The sequence below is a fragment of the Tiliqua scincoides genome, chromosome 4 (genome assembly GCF_035046505.1).
Source record: "Tiliqua scincoides isolate rTilSci1 chromosome 4, rTilSci1.hap2, whole genome shotgun sequence".
Classification (NCBI taxonomy): domain Eukaryota; kingdom Metazoa; phylum Chordata; class Lepidosauria; order Squamata; family Scincidae; genus Tiliqua; species Tiliqua scincoides.
This window is the reverse complement of record NC_089824.1, coordinates 96,997,750-97,020,093: the sequence shown is the minus strand read 5'-3', so window position 1 is coordinate 97,020,093 and position 22,344 is coordinate 96,997,750. Positions and strand designations below refer to the sequence as shown.

General features: G+C 41.3%; 1 protein-coding gene across 1 annotated transcript in view; it reads right to left on the bottom strand.

Annotated features, from left to right (window-relative positions):
- Positions 1-22,344, bottom strand: part of GABBR2 (gamma-aminobutyric acid type B receptor subunit 2) — a 401,480-nt gene that overhangs the window by 89,946 nt on the left and 289,190 nt on the right. Inside the window, exon 14 of the mRNA XM_066625127.1 lies at positions 20,549-20,671. Within this exon, the coding sequence (XP_066481224.1) occupies positions 20,549-20,671 (123 nt within the window). The remainder of the gene's footprint in view (positions 1-20,548; positions 20,672-22,344) is intronic.

Sequence of the window (22,344 nt, the reverse complement as noted above, 5' to 3'; positions counted from 1 at the left end):
ACTTCAATTATCCTCATATAGACTGGGTCAATTTGTGTTCTGGTCATGATAAGGAGACCAGATTTCTTGACGTGCTAAATGACTGTGGCTTAGAGCAGCTAGTCACGGAGCCCACCAGAGGGCAAGTGACTCTGGATTTAATATTGTGTGGTACACAGGACCTGGTTAGAGATGTAAACGTTACTGAGCCATTGGGGAACAGTGATCATGCTGCGATCCGTTTTGACATGCACGTTGGGGGAAGAATACCAGGCAAATTTCTAACAAAAACCCTTGACTTCTGATGGGCGGACTTCCCTCAAATGAGGAGGCTGGTTAGGAGGTTGAAAGGGAGGGTAAAAAGAGTCCATTCTCTCCGGAGCGCATGGAGGCTGCTTAAAACAACAGTAATAGAGGCCCAGCAGAGGTGTATACCACAAAGAAAGAAGGGTTCCACTAAATCCAGGAGGGTGCCCGCATGGCTAACAAGCCAAGTTAGAGAGGCTCTGAAGGACAAGGAAGCTTCCTTCCGTAAATGGAAGTCTTGCCCTAATGAAGAGAATAAAAATGAACATAAACTGTGGCAAAAGAAATGTAAGAAGGTGATACGGGAGGCCAAGCGAGACTATGAGGAATGCATGGCCAGCAACATTAAGGGGAATAATAAAAGCTTCTTCAAATATGTTAGAAGCAGGAAACCCGCCAGAGAAGCGGTTGGCCCTCTGGATGGTGAGGGAGGGAAAGGGGAGATAAAAGGAGACTTAGAGATGGCAGAGAAATTAAATGAGTTCTTTGCATCTGTCTTCACGGCAGAAGACCTCGGGCAGATACCGCTGCCTGAACGGCCCCTCCTGACCGAGGAGTTAAGTCAGATAGAGGTTAAAAGAGAAGATGTTTCAGACCTCATTGAGAAATTAAAGATCAATAAGTCACCGGGCCCTGATGGCATCCACCCAAGGGTTATTAAGGAATTGAAGAATGAAGTTGCAGATCTCTTGACTAAGATATGCAACTTGTCCCTCAAAACGGCCATGGTGCCAGAAGATTGGAGGATAGCAAATGTCACACCTATCTTTAAAAAGGGAAAGAGGGGGGACCCGGGAAACTATAGACCGGTCAGCCTAACATCTATACCAGGTAAGATGGTGGAATGCCTCATCAAAGATAGGATCTCAAAACACATAGATGAACAGGCCTTGCTGAGGGAGAATCAGCATGGCTTCTGTAAGGGTAAGTCTTGCCTCACGAACCTTATAGAATTATTTGAAAAGGTCAACAGGCATGTGGATGTGGGAGAACCTGTAGACATTATATATCTGGACTTTCAGAAGGCGTTCGACACAGTCCCTCACCAAAGGCTACTGAAAAAAACTCCACAGTCAGGGAATTAGAGGACAGGTCCTCTCATGGACTGAGAACTGGTTGAAGGCCAGGAAACAGCGTGGGTGTCAATGGGCAATTTTCACAATGTAAAGAAGTGAAAAGCGGTGTGCCCCAAGGATCTGTCCTGGGACTGGTGCTTTTCAACCTCTTCATAAATGACCTGGAGACAGGGTTGAGCAGTGAGATTGCAAAGTTTGCAGACAACACCAAACTTTTCCGAGTGGTGAAGACCAGAAGTGATTTTGAGGAGCTCAAGAGGATCTCTCCAGACTGGCAGAATGGACAACAAAATGGCAGATGCGCTTCAATGTCAGTAAGTGCAAATTCATGCATATTGGGGCAAAAAATCAAAACTTTAGATATAGGCTGATGGGTTCTGAGCTGTCTGTGACAGATCAGGAGAGAGATCTTGGGGTGGTGGTGGACAGGTCGATGAAAGTGTCGACCCAATGTGCGGTGGCAGTGAAAAAGGCCAATTCTATGCTTGGGATCATTAGGAAAGGTATTGAGAACAAAATGGCTAATATTATAATGCCGTTGTACAAATCTATGGTAAGGCCACACCTGGAGTATTGTGTCCAGTTCTGGTCGCCGCATCTCAAAAAAGACATAGTGGAAATGGAAAAGGTGCAAAAGAGAGTGACTAAGATGATTACAGGGCTGGGGTACCTTCCTTATGAGGAAAGGCTATGGCGTTTGGGCCTCTTCAGCCTAGAAAAGAGACGCCTGAGGGGGGACATGATTGAGACATACAAAATTATGCAGGGGATGGACAGAGTGGATAGGGAGATGCTCTTTACACTCTCACATAACACCAGAACCAGGGGACATCCACTAAAATTGAGTGTTGGGAGAGTTAGAACAGACAAAAGAAAATATTTCATTACTCAGTGTGTGGTTGGTCTGTGGAACTCTTTGCCACAGGATGTGGTGATGGCGACTGGCCTGGACGCCTTTAAAAGGGGATTGGACAAGTTTCTGGAGGAAAAATCCATTACGGGGTACAAGCCATGATGTGTATGCGCAACCTCCTGATTTTAGAAATGGGTTATGTCAGAATGCGAGATGCAAGGGAGGGCACCAGGATGCAGGTCTCTTGTTATCTGGTGTGCTCCTTGCGGCATTTGGTGGGCTGCTGTGAGATACAGGAAGCTGGACTAGATGGGCCTATGGCCTGATCCAGTGGGGCTGTTCTTATGTTCTTATAGGGGTAATTGAAAAATAATGAAATAATTACAGAAAAAGGCAGGCCATGCTCCAGAATGCCTTGCAAGGACCAGCAAGGCAGGAAGGGAGGTAGCTAGTTGGCTGTGAAAGCCCCACCTATAGCTAGTTTTTGGTCATCAATTCATCTATGAACCAGTGATTGAAAACCAGCACAGTAAAAAAGCTGAAACATAATACGGAAAGTGATTAATCACCCAGAATTTCTCAGCACATTTCTGGTGCAAAACAGTGCAAAGGCAGAGTCTTCTGTTTCTCAAACAGATAAAAAGAGAAAACACTGTGATGAATACATGAAGTCTGGGTTTTCATAGAGAGGAGATGAGGGCTTGTATTATTACAAACATTTTGCTAATACGAAGGGTACAATTTATTATTGCCAAGGGATATGCAAGTGAAAAAGGTTGGGAACCACTGCAGGAGATCCATGAATCAAATCCACCTTTAAGGTGAACATGAGGAGAACCATGAATCAAAGACAGAAGCTCTACATACAACATACCTTGAGACCTTTCGGCGAGGCCTGAAGACCCTTCTGTTTAAACAAGCCTTCTGAGTTCTCGGCCTTTTTAACATCTTTTAATATTTTTTACAAGCCTGATTCTCTTATGACTTGCTGCTGCTCTATGCTCTTTTTACCTATTTTTTATTCTGACTCCTGTTTTTTTGATGTGTTAATATGTTTTTATTTGTTTTTAAATTATGTTTTAATCTGTTGTAAGCCGCCTTGAGTCCCTTCGGGGAGAAAGGCGAGGTAAAAATAAAGTTGTTGTTGTTGTTGTTGTTGTTTTATTATTATTATTATACAACCCATAACACATAACTGAGGGTGTGCAATTCAATTCACAGCAGAGAGATGAGATATTTGCACCCCTTTTTACTCAGAAGTAGACCCGCTGCTTTCCATGGGTGTTATTCTGAAGTCAGGGTGCACTGAATTGTAGCCTGGGAAGGAGGGTCCCATCCTGGTGTTTCAAAAAACAGACCTGCTTTGCAAGCATTTGCAAAGCAGAACCAGGCTGCAGCAGAAAGAAGGAGAATAAAAGGTTAACTTTGGCTTGAATGTCCCTGGAAAGTAACTGTAGCAACTAATGAGGTGCCTGCCTAAACTGAGCAACAGCTCAACTGTTCAGAGTTGAAAAGCTCTGCCCTCTGATTGATCCGGAGATAAGGTGAAGTGAGAATTGGAGCTTGATTACTTGGCAAAAATTTCACATACTATATGTGAGTATCTATGGTATTTCAACACATTAAATTAAGGACTGATTCATACCCACATGTGTATCACTTGGTTTTGTATCATTTGTGAAGAAGATCCACTGAAAAAAGACATCCGATAATATGAAACATCTACAGATAGTGTTGTATCATTATGATGAGGTGAGCATGCACATGGGAACAGGACCAAATCTCCATGAACAATGCATTGCTTACAGCCAGCTCCTCTCATACCATGCAGTTATCATAAGTGCTCCACTGTAGTTTTCATTTCTGTCCAAAAAATGGGTCTGGTTATTACTTGTACTATGGATATGAGGCTGGAAAATTAAAGTTGGAATTTGTGGGGTGAACACTGTTCCCAGGCAGTGAATTCTGCTATTTGTAATATATCTGTGCATTTCCAAATATTTTGCATTCTCAGAAGATTTTTTTTTAAAGTTCCACTAAAAGAGTAGATATCTAAGTAACTAGGCAAAGTAATTCATGTTTTGGGAGTTCAACTTCTTCATCCTCATTATATGCAAGCTCAACTCATTTGTTCCATAGAATATAAAGACATAGAATATAAACAACATACATGCGCAGGTCCACATTTTATGTAGCAAAAAAGTTCAAACTGCATGTACATTAAGTCCTACACAGCAACCACAAAGAGTGTGTGTGTGTGTGTGTGTGTCCTTAAAGGTCCATGTATCTGAATCTAAGAGTCCTGACTGAGCCAGAGTCCCTAGATACATGAATACATTCATTATATCATTACACTTACATTTTTGCTGGGGAGAAAACAGTGTTACACCAAGACATAACAAACATATTCATACCCCAAAACTGTGAGGGCTGGTACATAGGTAGCATTTCCTTTTCTGCAATACAGTAGATAATAATGCTTACCATGCAAGGTTGTTATGAATGAGATCAAGATAATATTTGTGAAACACTCTGAAGACTTTTAAGTGCAATAAAATGCCAAGTATTATTATTACTTAACTATAAAGTAAGGAATTGGAACAAACTGTGGGACTGATAGCTTCCTCTCCCAGACACTATTCTCTTCATGTCTGTCTGTAAGGTAAATAAGAATGGACAAGTGTAATGATCCTTTCTGACCCTAAAATCTCCAGACCTTGGCAGCAGCTGCATTTCAAAGTCTCTGCTGCTATATCCTCCACTACACAGAAATATGTATTTGCTGAAGACTCTGATGTAATGCCTCTTTGGTGACCTCACTAAAAGACTTAATACAGTTGGTTGAGAAGTACAGAACCTTGGTTTTCTGGATCTTGTAAGATCACAAAAGGGCTATGTTTGTAGTTAGTCCTTTAAGGAAAACATAACATTGTGTGCAAGTGCAGAGCTACCTTCAGAAGTTGATTTATTCTTTATATCCTTCACTGTGCCACTGAAGTCATTCCCAGGTAAATTTAATTTCAATGGGAAAAATCTGTGGAAATTCAAAGGTACCATCTGTTCTCCACAATGTACTGCTTACAGCTCAATCTGAACCTCCCCCCTTTGCTGGCGCAGCCATGTATAGGTCAAGGTATACACATAAAGATTATAGATCAGTCCAGCTTCATCCCCACCACAGCCACTGTCTATGCTCATAAAGATGGGTAGCTGAATGCAAAGCCACGCTTATACTGAGAGATCTTGCAATCTGTAAGTCCTGTTCCAGTGGCACAAAAGCCGTGCCACCTTTGTGCACTTTGGAGCTACTGGCACAAATGATTGGAGACCTGCACATGTGTACGAAAGGCTCCCAGATGCTCCGTCAGAGCAGGTAAGGTGGTAGCAGGGACAGTTCAGGGGAGGATTGAGCGGGGACTGGGCTGAACTGGGGGCAGTTTGAAGAGGATCTTGGCAGTAGCAGCAATGCACACAGCCTATCTCCCTTTTTGCTGCCTAATAAGCCCTGAGGCTCCTTGGATTTAGGCTAGCTGGCGTATGTCCAAAGAGACCCATTGGAGGTCAGGTGGCCTACAGGGCGGTAGGTAAAACAATATTTTTACTCATCTCTCCAGGGTTAACAGGTTGGGTCACCTCCCATCTCCCACATGGCATGCAGCACATGCTCTGTTGGTGGTGCATACTTGCTATGGGCTGAAAGGGATAGGATTGGACTAAAAGAAAGAGAAAACACACATCACAAGAGCACCCAACAAATTGCTATCTGTATGTTGTCAGTACACTTCAACACAGCGCAAATTAGAGCAATAAGCTGCCATTTCTAGCCTGAATTTGTGAAAATGAGCACCTGATAATTTTGCAGCAAAGGTCAATTCACTAATTGAGTTTTGTTTATATAAACATTGCCTTTAACTTCATTTGCAGAGATAATTCAAGCAAGACAATAATTAAGGAGATTAAAAGATAAATGTGGTATCACCTTACTAAGTAGTGTGTGCACTTGCAGGAGATTTATGTTCTCATCAGTAAGAGGAAATATATCACATGTACAACAGGAAATGCTTCTATGCATACAGAGTATTTCCCCTTCAGATACCAGAACTGGAAACCTCTGTATAATGTGAGGGAAGGACACTCCATGTATGCATGTTTTTACATTTGTAAATAGTGAAGCCTCTAACACCAGTTGGTTGAGATGGTGCAGAGGCACAGAATGTTCATGACAATTCCAACTTCTCAGGAAGAGAAACAAAGCTATCAAAACGTTTTGAGCTGAGAGGAGAGAAAGTTGTCAGTTTGACAGAGAATAAAGCATCATATAAGCCCTAGGAAAAGGAGCAGTTTTGTAAGACAGGATGAAAATTGGGGAAAGGTCCCAGCAGATCAAAAAACTATTAGTGTGGGAAGAGCCTAGTGGAAATTTCTGGGATTTTGTACATGAGCAGAGTTATTTGAGCCTGTTCTGAGCATGTACAGAGTGCTTGGCTAAAGTAGGCCCTTGTACTTGGTTGTTTGGTTCAGCTGAATGCTTGAAAATACCCCTGTGTCTGTGTTAAAGAGGAAGTGGTGTTGCAGACACAAGCTTTGACCGCAAGAAGTTGTTTTGCATAACTGTTATAGTTAAAAAGATAACAGGAAACTGCTAGCTTAACCGCAACAGGCAGGTGGTTTGAAGAGAAAAGAGACTTTTGCAAGCGTGCTATTAGCCAATGCAGGGAGGAGGAGATGGGACTTTTTGCAGTTAGTAAGATTTCACATTTTTAAAGTGCCATATATGGTAGAGAATGTAGCGCAGAATTTGAGTAGTGGGATACATAGGCAGAGACAAAGCCTCACGTGATATGCGGTTTGCCAATTAGGAATGTATCCAATGCTTTGCAATTTGCATTTTGCCAATCAGAAATCTGACCAATGCTTTACAATGAAAGTTTGTTCTGTATATCAACTCACAGCCCTGAGAAATCGGGTGTCACAGACTTTGGAAGCTATTCCTCTGTGACCAGCAGCCGGCTGAGAATAAAAGCTTGTTTTCCTTGAAATCTCCTTGGTGTCTGCCTGCATCCTTGCCCAAACCTGCAACAGTAGGGTATCCAGAAGCACACGCATCAGTACCAGCTACACTTAATCCACCCCACCCCACCACAACAGACTTATCTGTCTGTGTTCAGCAGTGATCCTCCCACATTGCTGCCGTTTGCGGCATCTCTCCTAAAATGGCTGCCCATGGCATGCTGAGAGCACTGCCAGAAGCCATTTTATTACAGCAGAATTATGACAGCAGAATTGTGTTGTAAAACTCCTGCAACGCTGGCCAAATCCTGTATAGGATTGGGTCGTAACTCTTGAAAATTGCTACAAGGTGCAATCCTTCCCCTATCAAAGCAAAAACCACAGATGATTTGTAATTTATTATTGCTTTTGTACCCCACCCTTGAGTTTGGGAGGGCTGCTGGAGCAGCTTAGATAAAATTAAACCATGGAAAATCATTACAATCAAAAAGGGTTAGGAAGGGGAATATGCTTTGTTTCTTTGCTCTTTCTCCTCCTCATAGGACAGCTGGTGTTTCTATGACCACTACAACAGGAGAAGAGCACCAGGAGGTGGAGATGGTACTTCTTGGTGGCCTTCGTTTCTCTCCCTTCTCACAGAGTCGAGGATGTTTCCAAAGCCTCTGTGAGGGAAAGGGACACAGTTCAAACTTAATTTTAATGGAGCAGGACTCCAATCCAGGCATTTTGCATACTTTCCACTAAGATGGTACAATGCTGGCCATTCTTGGACAGCCTACATTTTGTTAGAAAGGCTACAATCTTAAGCCAGTTTGAGTAATTCAAGGCAATACTGGCCAAAGGAGGAAAAAACCAAGGTAAGTGATTGGGGGAAATATATTTGTCCAGCTTTCTTAGAATCATCTGTGTTGTGTGAGTATATTTATGCCAATCTCAAATCTGTTTCCATGGAAACTGAAACAAAACTGGCCACCAGCTGAGTCAGCTTCTACTGCTGGCATCCAGTTATCACAGTGTCATCTGTTTCCGTAGAAACTGATGTGAAAATGATCAAAAATAAGGTACAGTGACAATTTTTTTATAATAATGCAGAGCATCTCTTTCAACTGGGCCTGAGCCAGCTCTAATTTAGGCAATTGTGTATTTTTGCAAGGCCTTTAATGGGAGCAAGATCAAACCTTGATTTTCACCCATCAGAGAGGACTGCTAGTAGCCAGCAGGCAGGACCAGCTGAAATGGATAGCTATCACTTCCAGCTTCTGGCTGCCTGCCTGCCTGCCTGCTGAGCCCTAGAATGGCCCGTTTTGCAAACAAGTTCCACAATGCTGACACACTCGGGTTGTAAGAATAGCAGTATTTCAAAAAAGAATTGCATATTCATTCAAAGCGTATGATAGGAACAGATGGATGTAATGATATTCAAAGAAGTAGGCCAAGCATCCTCAGAAACTACCTCAGCCAATTACATGCTTCATTTCATAATGTACTCTCTTTTGATAAAGTTATTTCTAATCCAGCTGTTAACGGATTGAGAGCCCAATCCTGGGCTCGGTATGCCGGGTCACTGCTGGCGCGCACTGTTGCAAATGTGCCATAAAGCACGTTTGTGGGTCCTAACGCTGGGTGAGTGCTGGCGGTAGCCCAGCGCTGGCCTACCACCGGACGGGTGCCCAACCTCCACCGCTCAGCAGTTGTGCGGACCGCTGAGTAGCGAAGAGGTAAGCAGGGCCATGGGGAGAGGTGGGGAGGAGGCGTTCTGGGGAGGGGGGAGGCAGTGAGGGGGGGTGCCGGGGGAAGGGAGCAATGCTGCACTGGATCCAAAACCTCCGTGTTGGGACAAAAGTCCCCTTCTCCCGAGGTGCTGTCCGTGGCCGCTTGAAGCATGCAGGATGCGGCAGCAGCCATTTTCGGCATCATCGCAGCCCTGCAGCTCAGGATTGGGCTGTGAATTGCCTGGCAAGCAATATTTAAACATCATATACATATATTTGGATTATATGTTAATTGTTAATTAAATTCTAACCTACATACACTGAAACACATACAAACCACCATAAATAAATTTTTAAAAATCCAACTGATTTTCAAATGTAAGGCTTTGCATCTACATAACCATTAAACTATGCAAACCAAATAATATAACCACATTGTATTGTACCGCATGAGAGTAAAGCCTCTGATACAGATTGGCTGACTTGGTGTGAGGGAAGGGAATGCCCTTCATGAACATTCTAAACACTCAGGTAATTAAGCAGTCAGAATGCCTGCAGGTCAGTTTCTAGAATGGGAGTGTTGTCGGTTTTGGAATCAAAACTTTGTATAGGTTCTAGGAACAGGTTTTCCTTTCCCTGTTTTAAACACAACTTTAGCCTCCTAAACATCTTCTCAACTGTAGTTTCTATTTTGTGGGACATGCTTAGGATTGGAAAGAAATCTCAAATACAGAGAAAGCTAAGTGACGTGGAACACTGCAATAAGTGGCTGAAGAAAATGTGAAGAGTTTGCAATGGGCTGAGAAACAGAACCTTAAGGAAATCTTTAGTGTACATTATTTCTGATGTCTATTTTTTTAAAAATAAACCTTTAATTTTTTTGATTTGAGACTTTTGCTTTCTCCCCTTCTCTCCCAGTCTATTCTTTAAAAGAGGGCATTCCTTGGTTAATCTGTACAGCACGAACCTGCAACCAATTAAACATCCCTCAATCAACAGAGGCTGTTTTTTAATAATAAATAATAATAATAACAACAGGTATTTATATACCGCCTTTCTTGGTCTTTATTCATTCAAGGCGGTTTACATAGGCAGGCTTTATCTAAATCCCTATTTAAATAGGGATTTTTACAATTTCAAAGAAGGTTCTTTCTTTCAAGAACTACTACATTCAAGGTGTTTCATTCCGATCTGGCTTCACATTCTGGCCTCCATCCTCCCACGCTCCGAGCAGATGGAATTGCTCGGCTTCAGCTTGTCAGCTGCTCCAAGGTCGCAGGGTGCCGGTGGCCTCAAACTGGCGACCTTGTGGATGTTATCTTCAGGCAGATGGAGGCTCTAACCTCTAGACCAGACCTCCTGCCCTTTTACTTTCTCCTTGAAAGGGGCAGGACTGACCATTCTGTGTTAACTTGTGTAAGTGGAACAAAATTGGAGCAAAACAGCCAAAGCCTCAAGTGGATGAGAGCAATGTTTGCTCCCGCTGAAGAGTCAGATAATTGGACTCTAGTGGGGACAAGCAATAAATTGAAGAGCAGAATAAGCTATTCCTAAAACAGCTATCTATAATTCATAACTGAGGACTCATGTGGCCATTAATAAAAATATCTTTGGGAGTATTTAAAATTATGTGACCATTTCCTAAAACAATATAACTATACAAGGTAATTCTAGTATGTCTCATTTAGGTGCTTAAACATGCATGTATTTCAACTAAATTCTGGCAATATGTTTTGTCATATGCTCACATTGATTGGTACTTCAAAAGGCCTAATCTTCCAGTGTTGAAACAGTTTAGAAGGGAATTGGAGGGCACTTGCAACCAACAAGTTGTACAGAATATATGGTAATTTGGGAAGCATAGGCAGTCACTATTTTAAACCAAGAGGGAATATAAGTCCGTTTTAAATTTGGCTATCATTCGGTGAAAGTGTGAAAATTGGTATCTTTCATTAAAGGAGTAGAGACTCACAACCACGCAGCATATGAAGTTGAATGGTAAGAATTAATTATAATCAGAAAACCAATAGGTCTTCAGAAAAAACAAAAGGATCTTTCAAATGTATCAATAACCAATGGAACAGTAACTGGATTTGTACATATATGAAAGAAATGAACCATGATATTGAGAAAGCATATAATTTGTATAAAGATTTATCTTTTACTTTTGGAGAAGAGCCGAATGGTACCTTTGAAGATACCTTTGTTTCTGTGAAGTTTTATATGCACAGGGAGCATTTTACGTAGGGATTACTCATATGCTCTCTCTTTCTCCATCTCTCTCTCTCACACATAGGCACCGCTTGAAATGATACAAGTTAATTACCAGATCTAACACATGAGGCATCTGCTCCTCTACTTTTGTTTTTAATTACAATTCAAAGCATATTTACTACAAAATTATATTAAACTGAACTCAGTGAAAATTACTTTCAAATAAATATCTGTAAGGACGTATTATTAAATTCCATTCCATACATGCCAGTCTCTCAAGCTGAGTGAACCTATCCAGGTTGCGAAGTAGCACAGATCTTTTTGAATAACTGGTCTGTACTTTTAAAGAGATCTTTTAGAGAAGCATGATTAAGTGGGCTTGATACAGTCATAACTAAAGGAAATTAAATTTGTGAATGTTATGCAACACATCAGAACAGATTACTTCAGTGGTCCCTCCTGACCTTAAAATTGGTGTAGCTATACCAAGAATACTTTAAAGGACTGAGGGGGTAATAACTTGGAACACCAACCTTTCACCATTAATTACCATATCTTGTCTACTGTATCATCATAGTTCCTTTGTACGATTTCTTTTTAATGATGCAAGTTGTGAAAAAAATTCCAAGTTTAAAATGATTACAGTACCTTTCTATACAACTAACACAATCATAAGTAAATACAAGCACACACATTCCTAACAAGAATGCCCAGCAACGGAATATCAGTCTCTCCAGAATGCAATTTAAATGCCTCATGTTTTCGCTTTGTCAACCTGATCTCCCTTCTCCACATTGTCTTCTCCCTGCTATCTCTGTGCATATAATCTCTTTGTAAATGTAAGGGAAGGACCTTAACCTTGATCATAATTTATATAAAGAATATAGTTATTGTAGGTTCTCTATAAATAAAATTACTGCTTTTTGAATGTCAACAACACCATTGGGGAGAATGGGTAGAATGTCTGGGTCAGTGGGCCAGTTCAAATTGCTACTCTGGTTCAATATGGCCACTAAAGTCCAATTCATGTTACTAGTGTGAAAGTCACCTCTCTATGGTTTAGTCACTCTTTGTTACAGTATCATCTCTACAAAATAACTACATGGATGGGGAAAATTATATGGCTTCTTCCCATAACAATGTAACCTACCCTGCAAAGTGGCATAGCTGACACTGGAAGGTATTACTGTAGATACTCACATATAGTACATGAAATTTTTGCCAAGTAATCAAACTCCAATTATCACTTCACCTTATCTCCGGATCAATCAGAGGGCACAGCCTTTCAACTCTGAACAGTTTCTCAGCTGAGCTGTTGCTCAGCTCAGGCAGGCACCTCCTTAGTTGCTATAGTTACTTTCCAGGGACATTCCAGCTAAAGTTAACCTTTTATTCTCCTTCTTTCTGCTGCAGCCTGGTTCTGCTTTGCAAATGCTTGCAAAGCAGGTCTGTTTTTTGGAACACCAGGATGGGACCCTTCTTCCCAGGCTACAATTCAGTGCACCCTGACTTCAGAATAACATCCATGGAAAGCAGTGGGTCTGAGTAAAAAGGGGTGCAAATATCTCATCTCTCTGCTGTGAATTGAATTGCACACTCTCAGTTATGTGTTATGGGTTGTATATTGTATGTAGAGCTACTGGCTTAACACACCAGACACCTTAAAGGTGGATTTGATTCATGGATCTCCTGCAGTGGTTCCCAACCTTTTTCACTTGCATATCGCTTGGCAGCCCATTTCCATAAATTGTACCCTTCATATTAGCAAAATGTTTGTAATAATACATGCCCTCATCTCCTCTCTATGAAAATCCAGACTTCATGTATTCATCACAGTGTTTTCTCTTTTTATCTGTTTGAGAAACAGAAGACTCTGCCTTTGCACTGTTTTGCACCAAAAACGCGCTGAGAAATTCTGGGTGATTGATCACTTTCCATATTATGTTTCAGCTTTTTTACTGTGCTGGTTTTCAATCACTGGTTCATAGATGAATTGATGACCAAAAGCTAGCTATTGGTGGGGCTTTCACAGCCAACTAGCTACCTCCCTTCCTGCCTTGCTGGTCCTTGCAAAGCATTCTGGAGCACGGTCTGCCTTTTTCTGACATTCTTTTTCAAGTACCCCTTAAGGTCCTGTTGAGTGTCCCTGGGAGTACATGAATACCAGGTTGGGAACCACTGTTTTACTGGTATGTTGTTTACAGTGCACTTCCTCTGATAGTGTTTACAAAAAGGTGGTGACCAGAATTTAAAGAAGAATAAAAATGTATCTTATGATCTTTTACTATGTTTTTAATAAATTAGAGACTACAGTTCTTAGTGGTAGGTTACTTTTCAGGATCTGGCCTCGGGTAAAATCAGATAAAACTGTAGTCAGACACCCCCCTAAGTTTAACCCCCAACTTATCTGAGGGTCATAGAAAATTCCATGATTGTTGGCTCAAAACCTGTCCTCAACTTATCTGTGCGGTCAACTTATAGGCAAGTATCTGCGGTACTTATGACTTGTGCTATGAGCTTTCTCAGTAGGTATAGGATGGTGAAGATTGGACTAGACTCTGGTGAAGTTGTTCCTACATTTCAGAAACATATGATTTGCCTGGGACAACACCTATAAGCTTAGTGATTTCTGGAATCTAATTGGTTCCTTAATTTGAGTGTGAGTGCATGAGTGGGAGCAAGCATAACTAGTTTACCATCTAGACAAGAGCATATCTAAGTGGAGAGCTAGCATCCCAGAAGATAGCATCCCAACCATAGCAACAGTGCCATCCTGACATATCATGACATTATGCTCATATGACACTCTAAGAAATGGAGGACTTAAACCTGGTTCTGTGTTTCAAGTGTGTCAATCTACTGTCTAGGTGCTGGGAAGTGAAGTTCTGAATAAACATGTGATTATGGAAGCTATGAATTCCTGAGCCAGCCAGAACAGGTGAACTCAGGGTCTAACTAAATATTATGGGGGATGCATGGCTGTCACCATTACATGTCTTCCCAGCAATATTTACTAAAAGAAATGTACCAGGATGTTGTGGGCAGTTTCCTACCCCACTCTAATTCAGGGGAATGGGAGTAGGTAGGGAGGGAGGAGAAATGGGGGTGGCGAGGCTGCAAGAGACAGTGGATCTGGCAGTGATTATCTCCATCAGCAGCCTCCTCATTCTCTTTCTCTCCTCAGACGTGCACCAGCAAAATCACTGGGGCAGTTCCAAGAAGACCCATTGTGAGGCAGGAGGCTTATGGAGGTGTAATCCCCTTTCCTCTTCCAAGCATCCTGATCTCCGCCCCCCTTGTGGGATAAAGCAAACGCCTTTTCAGCCTGGCTGCACGGGGGGGGGGGGGTGATAGGATTGGGCTTGAGATTATTTTTACCAATGCTGCTGCTGCTGTTCATTTATTAATTATTTTATTTATTTATTTGATTTTTATCCTGCCTTTCATACATTTATACCCCACCTTTCCTGTCATAGAACTAAAGGCAGCAGACCTCTGAGGGCCTCTGAGACAGTATCCTATCCAGGCACTGACCAGACCCACTTAGCTTTAGCAAATTTGCTGCACCATGTGCCTTTGAACTATACCCTGAAATCAGCTTTCCAACTCACAAAGCAGAGCTAATTTACCCCAAGACAGAGTTAAACAAAACTGAGTTGTGCTAATAACATGTGCTCTCACTTTCTAAAAAAAGACATCTTGCACAGAAGTTAGCTTAAGGTACACAGATACACAAATATGTATGCTGTCAAAGCAAAGCAAGGTGAAAGGAGAAACACTGGGAATGGGTAGATAAAACATGCAGCTGGGGAGGCACGTAATAAATATAGGAAATAATAAATATAGGAAAGTTTAAAAAGGAGTACACCATTCTGAAATTTTAAACACATGTCCTACTGGCACACAAGTATAGTACATTTATTTTACTTAAGACATTTATATTCCATCTTCCTATTCTAAAGCTACAAAATGCAGCTGACAATTTAAATAAGGAAATCCACCATAATACCCAACATGAAATATCAAATATAAAATAATCCAGTAAATTAGATAAGAATAAAACAACAGCTAACAAAACAGCAATAAAAGAATCAATTCATCATCAGATACCAAATGGATGAAAACTGTTTTGATCTGAAGTTGAAAGCACACTGTATTTGGCAGCACATCAGTGCCCGGGGTCAGTATTCTAAAAAACAGAGTGCCACCACAAAAATGCCCACCTCCAACAACTACCTCTGAAGTCATGGGTATGCAGAGTAGGGTCTCTGAAACAGATTTTAAGGAGCAGGTAGGTTCATATGACAGGCTTTCAGCTGTCTGGTTCCAATCTGTTTAAAGCTGGTTATTTCTCACCTAATTTTGCATCCCAGCAAACTTCAAATGAGATCAGTCTTGTGAAGGTGGTAGCGGTGGTGGTGGCGGTGGTAATTCAAGGGCTAATATGCTAAAAACAATAGTAGTTTTGTTGTGCTGGTCATTTTCTTTCTTCACTTGCTAGGCTTTCTACTTCTTTCAATTCATGGTAAACAAAATCCCCATACCACAAAATATACACGCTTGGGTCCTGTTATGAGATTACCAGCATTATGAGTATTATATGTGATGCTACCTTTTGATTTGTGCCCTGTTCATGCCACAGCTTTATAAGGGAAAATTGGATTAAATTAGAAACTAACAGCTCACAGATGTACAGAAGAAGTCCCTCTAGTGAACATAGAAGATTAGTAAGTCATTTTACAGGCCTGTTTTTGTAACTGAGGCAAAGTAAAATAAACAGCAGATGACTGCAGAGCACCAACATTTTTAGTTCATCTCATTCTGTTTCTCTTGCTTTAAAAGATGCAGGAACCAGGAAATGATCAGAAACTGATGCTTTAAAAGAGGTATTCTAAACCAAAAACCGATTACATTCCCTAAAACATAGACCCTCCTCTCATTAATGTGAGTGATCATTCACATTATGAATTCTTAACGTGCTTATTTACATCCGGTGACTTGACCTGATTCATTGCCCCCATATATTTCTAAGGTTCTCTCCTGTGTTTTTCCTTTGAGATGTTGTTGTTGTTGTTGTTATTATTATTAACAGTATTTATATACCGCTTTTCAACTAAAAGTTCATAAAGCGGTTTACAGAGAAAAATCAAATAACTAAATGGCTCCCTGTCCCAAGGGCTCACAATCTAAAAAAATGCAAATGAATACCAGCAGACAGCCACTAGAACAGACAGTGCTGGGGTGAGGTGGGCCAGTTACTCTCCCCCTGCTAAAAAAAGGAGCAACCACTTGAAAAAGTGCCTCTTACCCAATTAGCAGGGGTAATTAAATGTTAACAATTAATATTTTATCCTGCAATCTATTGAAAATTGTATGCAAACTTCAATACTTTTAAATACTTTTAAACTTGATGATGTGCACTAAAATGATGATCAAAGAATATTTTAAACAGTAAAAATTGAGTGATCTTGGTGTAGTAAGTATACCGATTGCGTTTTTAAAGAAGTGCAATAAATTAATTTTAGTGTACTGTAAGAAAATGTTCTGATCATTCAGAAGTTGGGAATTCAAATGTCCTCAGCAATATAAAGCTTTGATTTTAAGGTTAATATCTTCTTAATTGGTGTTTTGTCAATTATTTTTTCTACTCAACTGCTCTACCCCTGCTTAATGCTGCTGCATAAAATGCGTTCATAGCATTGAATGTATTTGGTGAATACATTTTATTCAGTAAATTATTGGTACCATTTAATGAAGAGCAATTTTTTTCTTCCAATAGTTATCTTATAGCAGATTACAGATACAGTGATTGGCTTCTGCTGGCTAGAATTCATGTGCCTTGATGCCCTTTTTTAGAACTGGTCATAATTCAAGGTAGTTGTGTGAACCATTGTATTTGACATATAGAAAGGTTGTTTTCCAAGCAAGCCTTTTTGCTACTTATGAATAGTACACAGAGCAAAATCCCTTATTATAGCAAGTCTACATTACTGGAGACCCACCAAGCCAAACACAACCCACAAGCCACATAAGGCACGTGCTTAATCTCCTGTGTTAGTTGCCTGTCTGGAGTGCAAAATAGGGTGGGTTGTTAAGCACCCAGCAAGTCACTATACATGACTGGTAAGCTTCTGTGTTTGGCTTTACAGGTCATAAGCTGCGCGAGCATGCGTTATAAAAATGCAAGGACAGGTTCAGTAAAGAATCTTACACAAGGAACAGCAGCAGGGACCACAAGAGGAGAACAATGAGCCAGAGTTAGCATAGACAGAGATGGGCAACAAGCAGGAGACTGTTGTGGCTAGAGGTAGTCAAGATTCAAAGCAAAAAAAGCTGTTCACAGTTACAAGTTTGATATGTTTTTGAGGGCTACCTCATCAGGATTTGGTAAGCTGCAAAGCAAGGTGTGATGGATGAAAGGTGGGATGGGCTAGGTCCACTGGGCTGAGGAGTTCACACAGTCATGTAAGGTGGAACCATTTGAATATTTTCTGTAATACTCCAATACACTTAAGATCAGCTTTGGCAGTGATTGACTGATGTAGGTTAAAATCATTGCACAGTTATAAGGAACTTTAAATGACTGCATGCATGGAACTTTTCCAAATACAAAATAAATCAATGGAGAGGCATATATTGCAATGGATGTTCCAGTAAAGAGTATGCAATTGAGAACAGAACTGAGAGGTTATTATGTTCCACAGTCAAACAGAATGTGGAAAGTCCTGCCAGGGAGAATAAATTCTGAGACATACACAAGAACATTGTGATGGTTCAAATCTCCATTTACGTAGGTATAAATACACTGGATGGGTTTGGACTAATCCCTGTAACACATCTGTTGTTCCCACTCTATAAAGTGGGAAAAACAACAGCACATGCCACAGTATGAAATCAAACAAGAACTTCAAAACATTTTACATGTTAAAAATTCTCTAAGCTTCATATGGATAACTGTGACAATAACAACAGCTTAAGATTGTCTGAGACTTCAAATCCTGGTTGCATAATTCAGAGCAAAAATGGCCAACTGGGAGCTACCTAGTTATGTGAATTCGTGAAGCTCCCTATGAGCCAAGGCTCCTGTGCTGGCTGCATGCATAGGAAAAGTTTGACATGGTCCTAAGCTGACTATCATGACACCAAGTGGTGATGTCACTGCTAGGTAGTGGCCGAGTGGTGGGAGAGGGGCAGAATGGGAAGCAACAATGAAGTAAGAGCTGCAGCTGTCTTGCTACCTGCCCTTAAAGAGGGCCCAGAGGGGATGGGAGGAAACAGAAGGACAAGGTGGAAATGAGCACAGAGAAGGAGAACCAAAGGACGCCAGAGAAAGAAAAGGACAGCTCAGGAGAGGACTGGAGAGGGGAGAAGGAGAGGGAAAGGGAGATGGAGACAGGAAAGAAGAACCTAGGAGAGAGAAGGAAGCTGAATAGACAACTGGGGGGAAAGAGGCAGTGCTAGAGGAAGGAGAAGGAGGGATAAAAGGTTTGGGGGAGATGAGTCTGCAGGAGATCCCACTGAATGAGCAGGTCCAAGCGCAGTCTCCCTTCTGGCTGCAGGAAGAGGAAAGCCCAATAGGGACCCATCTCTGGACTACAGCCCTCCAAGATAGGTCAAAGCAAGGTGTCACCAGCTGTGTCAGGGTCAAGTGCGGGGTATCTGGCCATCCCCTGTCCAACAACTGAGAGGACCCATGCTGGCGATCCCACCCTATTCCTACAGCAGGAACTCAGGTGGACCCTGTGGTACCCCACATTTTATATGTTGTGTCTTAGGTATGTCTAAGTACACACAATCTATAACTCTGCAGTTGTTATTACAGAACTTGACCTTTGAGAGGAAAATCAGAGTGCATGCAGAAGTCTCCTGGACCACTGTCTAAAGAAAGGGCTGCAAGATTATGGAAGATGGCCTCCTCTGGCTTAGAAAAATAGGTGTATGGGTGCAGTCAACAGTGTGCAGCTTATAACAACTATCTGGTTTCTTCAAACAGTTATTTCCCACAACCATCATTAGCATCTCTTAGGTGAAAAGCAGACATGTCTCAACCATTATAAAGCACTACTTCAATGTACAGTATATCAGGCCATAAATAAAATACAGGCGTTACCCGGTATCCATGGGGGTTCCATTCTGGAACCACCCCCCATGGTTAACTGAAACTGAGATACCCAGTGAATGCCCCCCACCCTCCAGAGGCAATGGAAGCAGAGGCTCCCCTTGCCTCCAGAGGGTCTTCTAAGCCCAGTAGTAAAAAAAAAAACACTACTTCTGAAGGGGAAAGTAAAAAAAAAAACAACTGTTTCCCCCAGAGGAAGTCATATAAGCCTCTCAATGCCTTATAAGGCATTAAAAGTCTCACTTTCAGTTTCACGGAGAAACCAGAAGAAGCATTCTTTTTTTTATGGCTGGGCTCAGAGGACCCTCCAGAGTGAGACGAGCAGAGTTCCCCTCACCTCCAAAGGGGTTGCACAGAGGTGAGTGAACTGGATTGTGGATAAGTGAATCCATGAATATGGGATCTATGGATATGGGAGCCCATACACCAAAAATCTGATACTATGATACAGGAATTATGATACACTAGATCAGTAATATACAAAATATTGGTAGTTAGCACTTAAATAAAAAAGTTATTTTTTCTTACCAGCATTCATCAATGTGTAACAAATATAATTCTAGATTAATTTATTCAATGCATTTTACTTGGATGCAAATGCCATTTAGGATACCATGCAACTCCACCTGGAGAACCTCTTTCACCAAAGAATCCCATTTCTCCTACTTTCAATGCCTTCTACTTCCTGAAAACGTTCCTTCTAGAAAAGATACCATACACAAACTGGAAAACCTGTTTAGTTAAATAGCAAGCTATCAGGCCTGTCGTTCTTCCCTTTTGCATTTCTAGGGTGACCTTTTCTTACAATAACATTAAAACAGGACCAAGCACTAGGCATCAGTAAAAGAGACCAGATTAAAAAAAAAATGGATATTGCTGCTGTAATACTTTAAGATCTGCAATAACAACAAAAGCTTAGCTCTACATATAGTTATCCAGCAGATGACTTCAAGTCTTTATTTTATGTCTAGCTTGCATTAGTTCCTCAAGAATTCTGCTAATGGAGTCTGAAAATCTATTATTTATTGCAACACCATCTCTTATAGACTTTCAGCAGAGAACTCCCCTGTGTTTACAAAATTACTGCATCTAAAACCTCTTAAACGTGGCCAAGATACAGAACTGTATTTAGAATACAGGCACAATTTCCTTTCGTCATGAGTAGATGTCTTTCTTTCCTCTTCCCATGCTTGACCTCTTCTAATGTATCTCCATTCATTGCCTTGCACTGTGATCCGCAGCAGCAAATTAGAAAATAGTAGCAGTCACCATGACATACCTCCATGTTGTAGTTTTCCACTGTTCTCCTCAAGGGATCAACAACCTGCCAGCAAATCAAGATGCAAAGATCTATCAGCAGCATCCCTCCAACTATCACCAGCAGTTTTTGGTCCTTAATGATCTAGAGAGAGAAAGAAAAAATCATAGGAGGGCATTCCCATATAAGTCTGAGACTCCTGTGGAGCATTCCTTAAGTGCCATAAATAAAGCTATGTACCATTGCTAATGAGGCTGTTTAATTATGCATTAAAATGGTCTTTGTAATACTAGAAGACGGATACTGGAAGGAGGAGGAAAAGGTCATCTCTCAAGCTACATTTGTTTGGCTTCCTGCTTGCCTGCACTGTCTTAATCACCCAGTATGAAGAGAGTGGAACAGACAATAATATTCAGAATTTATTCTACACACCCATACAAAAAACACTCAGATGATTTCTCTACTCAAATTCATGCAGGAACATATTCATTACTGCTTTCAGAAGAACTTAAAGTATCACGTTTTCTTATAAAACCTTTTTAAAATGTACAAACTTGCTAAGTGAAAGGCAAAAAATGTCCAGTGTCATCCTCACTGTCTCCTCTCACGGCACTAAAGAAAGACTTCCATTAAAAAAAAAGAAGCTACCAGCAAAAGGGAATTCCCAAAGTAAGATAAGGGAACAGACTTCTTTCCAAAGCTTTTGTGATGGGGGGGGGGGCTCTGAATTTATGCTGGATGTTTGGGACCCAATGTGATATATTGTTTACCCCATTCCCCTCTTCTGCAACACACAAAGAACATGAGGCTAATGTCTTGTTTTGCAATGGGTGCCAGGAAGCAGTGGTGTCTCTAGGGGTGCGGGGACCACACCAAGTGACACATTTGGGGAAAGAGGGTGACTCCGCTACTTTGAATAGTACCAACATGTTAAATATCATTTGATGTGTAATCTAATGCAGAATGCAGTGAAACTGCACCAAAATATCGGTATTCCATCAAAAATTATGGCCAAATAACCAAAAAAGGAAAACAACTGCCTATTGTCACAAAAAGTAGATTTTCTTAACATACCAATGAGACTGATTGTGTTATTATGATACAGCAGGGAACCAATAAGGTGTTGGCTGAATCAGCTCTCATTTCCATGTATCAGAGCAGGGGTGCCCAAACCCCGGCTCTGGGGCCACTTGCGGCCCTCAAGGCCTCTCAATTTCTTGGAGGGCTGGCCCTCTGGAGACTTGCTGGAGCCCATGCTGGCCTGACGCAACTGCTCTTAGTGTGAAGGCGACTGTATGAGGGCTTCCTCCACTGCTTGCTGTTTAACGTCTATGATGCAGCAGCAGCAGCAAAGGAAAGGCCAGCCTTGCTTTGTGCAAGGCCTTTTATAGGCCTTGAGCTTTTTCAAGACCTTCATTCATTCATATAAGTTCATCTTTAATATATTCATTTATGTAAACTTAAGTAAATTTATTCAAATTTAAAATGTAAATTAATTCTTTTTTCCCCCGGCCCCCAACACAGCGTCAGAGAGATGATGTGGCCCTCTTGCCAAAAACTTTGGACACCCCTGTATCAGAGCTAATACTAGAACTCTTAGGGCCCAATCCTATCCAACTTTCCAGCACCAATGCAGCTGTGCCAAGACACACCCAGTGGGGGTGCAGTCATGGAGTCCTCCTCAAGGTAAGGGAACAAATGTTCCCTTACCTTGGGGCTGCATTGCAGCTGCATCAGTTCTGGAAAGCTGGATAGGATTGGGCCCTTATTCAGTTGTGTGAATGCCATCAAGTTGTCCACTGGTTTTTTGTTGGTTA